General features: G+C 38.6%; 1 protein-coding gene across 1 annotated transcript; it reads left to right on the forward strand.

The window, feature by feature from the left end:
* Nucleotides 1–1,328: 1,328 nt before the first annotated feature.
* On the forward strand, nt 1,329–6,028 carry LOC104951730 (5'-3' exoribonuclease 2-like). The gene is made up of 8 exons (XM_010778461.1): nt 1,329–1,534; nt 2,688–2,815; nt 3,430–3,541; nt 3,850–3,961; nt 4,634–4,692; nt 4,868–4,957; nt 5,630–5,702; nt 5,961–6,028. The coding sequence occupies exons 1-8, from the start codon at nt 1,460–1,462 to the stop codon at nt 6,026–6,028; spliced, it is 717 nt and encodes a 238-aa protein (XP_010776763.1). The 5' UTR covers nt 1,329–1,459.
* Nucleotides 6,029–7,362: the final 1,334 nt, after the last annotated feature.

Genomic DNA, 7,362 nt, shown 5'->3' on the forward strand with positions numbered 1-7,362 from the left:
CACACACACACACACACACACACACACACACACACACCCCCCCAAACTGTATGAGAGAAACCTCTAATTCACCTTAAATGTGGAGCTGCAGGATGGGAAGCGAGAGGGCATCAGAGCAGAGAGTCTCCATTAAAGAAACATTATGTCACATCAGGACAAAACAATTACAGACTGCTAGATCACAAACACACTCTGCACACACACTACATCACACACACTTCATCACACACTAGATCACACACACACTACATCACACACACTGGATCACACACACTAAATCCCACACATCACGACACACACACTAGATCACAAACACTATCACACACACTAAATCACACACACTAAGTCACACACTGTATCACACACACTGGATCACACACTACATCACAACACTAGATCACACACTCTGTGACTTTAAGTGGTGCATTTAAATTGAAAGCTGTATTTTCAATGAAATCCACAATTATGACCATTTATTTACAATTTATTAAAAAATCAGTAGTAAATATTTATTTTTATTGCATTTTAATAAATGTTTTATATGTAATTGTTGATTTAAAAGTCTATTTTTTAATCCTCTTTTAGTGATTTCTATAATCTTCTCCATGCTGAACGGGAGAATTTTTTTTTGATTTGTTTTACATTTTCTGTTAAAAGTCTACTAACATGTCAACATTGCACATCTTGACACTAAACCAGTGTTCTTGTTTATTACATTTCTTTGTGAAAGTTATACTTTGCACTGTATAAATAACGTGTTACAAGCTTAGTACCTGCATTGCAAATGTTATTTCAGACGCCGTCTCCCATTAACTTTATTTGCAAAGGTTTTCCTTTAAATTATGTTTATTCTAATACAACCATAGGCATCATTTTCACTGGGGACACTTGGGACATGTCCCCACATATTTTTTGAAATGGCCGATTTTGTCCCCAATATTACGTCTGCTTAAATAAATAATAATACTTCTGTCATCACAGAGAAAACCTTAAAAAAAGATTGAACAGCGAGACTATGTATGTTTGTATTTCCACGGTATATTTTTTACTTTTTTAATGCTATTTTATTTCAATTTGAGACGTTTACATTTTTTCTATCTTAGTCTTTTAATTTCTCCAATGTACAATGCCTTGTCTTTTTATGCTTCTGCAACGCAAACATTTCCCAAATCGGGATCAATAAAGTACTTATTATCTTATCTTATATCGTACTACGCACTGGTTCTGCCACTGCAGTACCGATTGTGACCGTTCGGGGACGCTGTGGGTACACTCGGCTCTACGAGGCGCTCCGGTAAAAGCCGAGTGAACCGGAAACAGTTCTTAACGGCCCAACAGCATGTAGCCGAACAGTTGATTTCATCCAAACAATTCGTGTTTTAACTTAAGCTATTTTAACTCTTTCTTTAACATTTCACACTTTTTTATACGCTGAGAGAGAAGCCACTGTTCACCGAAGATGGGAGTCCCGGCGTTTTTCCGTTGGCTTAGCCGAAAATATGCTTCAATCGTTGTGCATTGTGTTGAGGAGAAGGTAAGGGATAGCATGTTAGCATTTTAGCATCTGCTCGGGTACATGTCGCATTCACGTTGGCGGGAACATTTTAACTATTTTTACCGTTTATAAATGCATTTTATTCTTATCACAAGCTGATGTGTATTTTTTTACTATTAATGCTGCGTTGAAAGTTCATTTTTGTTGTGTTTTTAATGTTTGTGTTCGTCACCGACGCCTCAGAGACCCGGATGTTTGTGGTTTCATTCGTGAGATTGTAAACAAAACTGCGTGGTTATTTATTCGTTTGTTCCACTCCATGGCAATTATTATAAAACTGTATTAGCCCATGATGGATAGGAGCAAGGAGAAGAAGATCTTATTCTCATCTCTGGAGTACCAACAAAAAACCTCCACATTATAACATTATTATTGTTTTAAATGAATGGAAATTAGTCTTACGTTTCATCCTCTCTAGTCGACAGGGAGATTGTCCGCCATTTTCTGTTTTGAATATATATAGATATATCTATTCTATATATATCATAACCATTATAAAACACTATATATATATTCTCAGTAGAGAGAAGACCTATATTCAGATGAGGAACTAGGCATTATACAATATACAGAATTTATAGAATCCTTGTTTATACTTTTTTTCCACCTTTTTTAAAGGTTTGAATCCCTGTACACCCCATTTGGGATCAATACAGTGTCTGTCTGTCTAATATACCAATCTACTGGACATATAAACATAGTGTACTATATACATTAAAATATGTGTACAGCAGCTTGAAATTAAGAGTACAATTCAGCAGTTTCTTCTTCTGTCATATTACCCTGTGACTTTAAATCAATCTAGCGTTGTAATAGCCCATCAGAAAAGTAGGACACACCACTTTAATTGGGATTTTAGTGCTATAAAAAAAGTCTCTTAATGAAAGATCTGCAGTTTTTTGGGGGGAAATTCTCATAGCTTTTCAGCAGCTTCCATGTCATGTGACCCAATGACTTCAGCTTTCAAACTTAGCTCACCTTAACCACCTCTACTTTTAGCTGAAATACAATGCAACATCTTATACTCAAAGTATTGAAATGTAGCGAAACATTGTACTTGTCCCGTGAGCGTCTGTTGTCTAGCTTTTGTGTTTTCTTCACGAAAGCTTAATTGTGCTCGTTGTCTTCACAGGGGAAAGAATGTAATGGCGTCTGCATTCCTGTTGATACAACAAAGCCTAACCCCAACGAGGTGGAATTTGACAATTTGTACTTGGACATGAACGGGATCATTCACCCCTGCACACATCCAGAGGACAAGTATGAAACACTTAATACATTATCTGTTTTAATGTACCAATAACTTTTAGCAAGTTGACTTGAAACCTAGCGCTCGTCTCTGTTTCAGTAACTTAACTGCTGTGTAATAATATCTAGAGTGAACAAAAATATAAATGCAACACTTTTGTTTTTGCTCCCATTTTTCATGAGATGAACTCAAAGATCTAAAAGATTTTCTACATACACAAAATAACCATTTCTCTCAAATATTGTTCACAAATCTGAAAAAATCTGTGATAGTGAGCACTTCTCCTTTGCCGAGATAATCCATCCCACCTCACAGGTGTGGCATATCAAGATGCTGATTAGACAGCATGATTATTGCACAGGTGTGCCTTAGGCTGGCCACAATAAAAGGCCACTCTGAAACGTGCAGTTTTGTTTTATTTGGATAAAAAGTTATACATTTGAGTGTTTTCCAATGGGGGATTGGGTCCTATTTATTGAATCTTTTCAGTTATTATACAACACAAGTCTGTTTTCCTTTATGCATATAGGGAGTCTTAAAATTGTATGTTTTTAATTAGGTATATAATAAATCTAGGGGTTAAAACTGAGCCCCTTATTCACATTCTGCCCTCTGCTGTCCACAGAGCTGCCCCGAAAAATGAAGACGAGATGATGGTCGCCATTTTTGAGTACATCGACCGCCTGTTCAATATCGTGCGGCCCAGGAGAGTTCTCTACATGGCCATCGATGGAGTGGTAAGTTACCTTCAGTGTTTAAAAACCTGCATCCACAGAAAAATGTGGCTAAAATAAGTAAACATCTGCCAGAGAATCCACCATGTATTAGTTATAAACAGTGCAATGTGAGAGAATACTGAAGCAGTGAACACTAATCCAGACAGACTAACAGCATATTGATAATAATAATACATGTTATTTATATAGCGTGTTTCCTGGTGCTCAAAGCGCTTTGCAAGCAGGTAAAGAAGAAACATAACAACCTCTTTAATGTCATCTGGGTTAATAAAAGCTGATGTGTCTAATCCTTTGTTTTACACCACCAGGCTCCGCGTGCCAAGATGAACCAGCAGCGCTCTCGCCGTTTCCGAGCCTCCAAAGAAGGAGCAGAGCTGGTGGAGGAGAAGACTCGCATCCGAGAGGAGGTCATCGGGAAAGGTGTGTGTTTGAATACCTGCAGATACAAAGAGTGGATGATGGCTAAATAGGGCGGTTTTGGCTCAGTGGTTAGAGCGTTGGTCATCAGATCAAGGGGTGTTGGTGAACTCCAGTTCGAATCCCGCCTCGGCCGCCACTGCGTCAGGCCGTTGTGTCCTTGGTCAAGACACTTTACCCGCATTTGCTCCTGTGGGTATTGTCCACAGTAATGACTCTTACATGTCTAATATGTGTAATGAGCACCTGTAAAAGCGCTCTAATATAAAAAATGTAATGCATTATTATTATTAAATAGCTCTGATGAAACTGAACACTGCAAGACATTTTGATCTGAGCTCAAGGACCGGAAATACTGATTGTTAACAACAAATGAAAAGGAAATATAGTTTGTGTTGATTTAAGAGAAGATCCAGACTTTTAAAACACAGCAGGTGTACTACCTGTTATCTTTGGATGTTAACATTTAATCTGTTGTTTGACATCACTCAACACTGACCAGCGAGTTCAAAAACCACGAGACGATTCAATCAAACAACTCTGGATATGTTAATGAATCCTCCATACAGTTCAGTCAAATTATTCTATGCTTCTCTGGGTTTTTGTACGTTTATCCTACTTCTCCAATACCACTTCATGCTCTTTGTAAACTAACTTGCTTTATTTCCTCTACAGGAGGTTATCTTCCACCTGACGAGATTAAAGAGAGATTTGACAGCAACTGCATCACTCCAGTAAGTGGCTTCTTGTTATAGACTCTCTAACTAAGTACATTCTCTCTTTTTGTGATGCCAAATTGGGGGGAAAACTCATCGAGGACCACGACGTGCATTATTTTCCAAGTCTTGTAAATATATTCTTTGTATTTGTATCATCAGAATAACAGATTTGATCTTGTTTTGTCTGCAGGGAACAGAGTTCATGGATAACTTGGCTCAGTGTCTCAGATACTACGTCGCAGAGAGAATCAGCAATGATCCGGGCTGGAAGAACGTCACGGTAACTTCACTGCTCTGACTTTGAATACAGACTAAACACTTCGGAGCATAATGCTGGTCACTGTGATGACGTGTGATGTTGTGTTACATACTAACACGTATTTGAAGTGTAGTTGGTCGCCAAAAACAAGACATGACACACAATGTTAAATAATAGTTTCACTGATATTTTTTTCATCAAACGTTCTATAGATATGGCAATAATACTGTCATGGTAGAATCATGCAATACAACTTCATGCTTTTTGATATCATTACATTCGTTGCATTTATTATAACCATGGACGCGGGAAGGGGGGGTGCTGAGGGGGCTGCAGCACCCCCATCTGCGAGGCTCCACCGCACCCCAAACGCGGCTCACCTACAGTGTAAGCGCGCCACAACAGTGTCTCCGCTGCGAGGCTCCACTAGCACCCCCCCCAACTCTGACTGACTTCCCGCGTCCCTGATTATAACCGTATATATTTTATACCCCATTAATTCAACAGATAACACAAATGTAAAAGTGTTTTGAACACGAAACCTTGGAAAAAAATAGTATGAAATCAAGATTAGAATAAATGTGCCTTTTGAACTTTGTTTGTTTCAATATCTTGGAAGTTCATGTAATGCGCTGGTTGTTGATGTGAAAGGTGTTCATGTATATAACCTTTATTCACTTTTTATTTATCCAGGTGATTCTGTCAGATGCCAGTGTTCCCGGTGAAGGTGAACACAAGATCATGGACTACATCCGGAGACAGAGAGGTACAGTACGAAGGAGAGCAGAAACAAAACATCCCACCGTCTACAACATACAAAACAAAACCACACAGTTTAGATTTACAACGGCATGAACAGTGCTTCAAACTTTCATAACATAAACGTAATTACACTCGAGAATATTGAGCATTAATTCTTACATTTCTCACATGTTAAGACTTTGATCTGAGACTAAAACAAATACTTTACGAATACAAGCTGACACACATTATATTGACTCTTGTTTGTGATTCTGTTTTGCAGCTCAACCCAACCACGACCCAAACACACACCACTGCCTGTGTGGAGCTGACGGTAAGACTTTAAATTAAGTCTAAAATGTAATGTAGATAAAGATTTGTTGCCGTAAAATACAATTCAAGTTGTGGAGCTGATGNGGGGTTACTGCGGAGCGCAAGAAGCAGACCCTTCACAAAATAGCGGAGCGAACAGGTAAAGGAGGGATTGTTGTCCCCTAGTTAATCCATGGCGTTGCCGTCGTGCTCGCGGACGGATACAAAAATATGTAAACCTAAATGGGTCGCAAAATATACTTTGGTGGAGGTTAATATACCTGGGCGGTCCGCCCAAGTGAAGTCTATGTGTGGGAAACCCTGACATTATTTGATCACTTGTTGCATTTCTATATATATATATATATATATTCAAAGATACAAATCATTTTAATAAAATCATTCATTACTTTTTTTATGCAGTCAAGAAAGTCTTTGTACAGCAAACTATAGTTGAGAAGATGGTCATTGGGCAGAATTTTCACATCGTAATAACAGTTTTTATTCGTTTATAGTATTGATCCTATTTAAGCACCCGGCTATACAACTAAAATCCTTTCTATAACTATTCCTTTAACCTAATGCTCCTTTGTCACCTGCACATAACCATTAATATGTTAAACAAAACACAAGTCATGCTTTATCGAATGTCCTTTCGGTAAACATTTTGATAATCCATTCAGTAAGAACATTTTGGACTTTGCACATTAAGAACATTTCCTAGGGCAGGCTATCGATCAGGCAGTAATACACTTGGTCACTCTTACACTGGTTTCATTGGCTCTTCGATTGATTTAACAACAACATCTGAATCCCTTCAGATAAATGGTGGAGGTTCATTCTAAGTGTGACTTGCTGGGGGTTTAGCCAGACCCAAGGTCAGGGAAAACGATACGAGTGCAGCACACCATCAATCAAAACGGTGTGCTGTTTGATTGGACCTATCGGAGTGTCCTGCTTCTACTGCCCTAACCTCTGTACAGTGCCGCAGCCGTGCCATTACACTGACTCATGTGTGATCTGAAGCGTGGTGCCTTATCTTCCAGGATCCATGTTTCATTGACCACCGAGACGTGGAGTCAGTGGTGCAAGTGTCTGGGGGTCTGTTTGTCTTCATCAACTGTAGTATGTGTCTTTTGCTCATTTGCAAGCTGTGTGCTCCGTCCATGCTTCCTCGGTATAATCAATATGGTCAAATGCTTTTTATTGTAAAGAACTGTTGCATGTTGCAGATTCAAAGTGCTCTTCTACCCCTATGTACTGATCCATTGAGTTGTCTAACCGTTTTTGGTAATCTTTAACAATGCTTGTGAATATAAATAGTTTCCTTTTTTTAACAAGATTCTGTTCTTCATCCACAAGCATTGTGAACA

The sequence above is a fragment of the Notothenia coriiceps genome, unplaced genomic scaffold, assembly GCF_000735185.1.
Source record: "Notothenia coriiceps isolate Sejong01 unplaced genomic scaffold, NC01 NC01_scaffold00019001, whole genome shotgun sequence".
Taxonomy (NCBI): domain Eukaryota; kingdom Metazoa; phylum Chordata; class Actinopteri; order Perciformes; family Nototheniidae; genus Notothenia; species Notothenia coriiceps.

Excerpts from the sequence above, each read along its gene's own strand:
- LOC104951730 (XM_010778461.1), top strand. The coding sequence starts at position 1,460 with ATGGGAGTCCCGGCGTTTTTCCGTTGGCTTAGCCGAAAATATGCTTCA. Across the intron at positions 3,542-3,849 it reads ACATGGCCATCGATGGAGTG|GCTCCGCGTGCCAAGATGAA; the intron begins GTAAGTTACCTT and ends TTACACCACCAG. Across the intron at positions 4,958-5,629 it reads CGGGCTGGAAGAACGTCACG|GTGATTCTGTCAGATGCCAG; the intron begins GTAACTTCACTG and ends TTATTTATCCAG.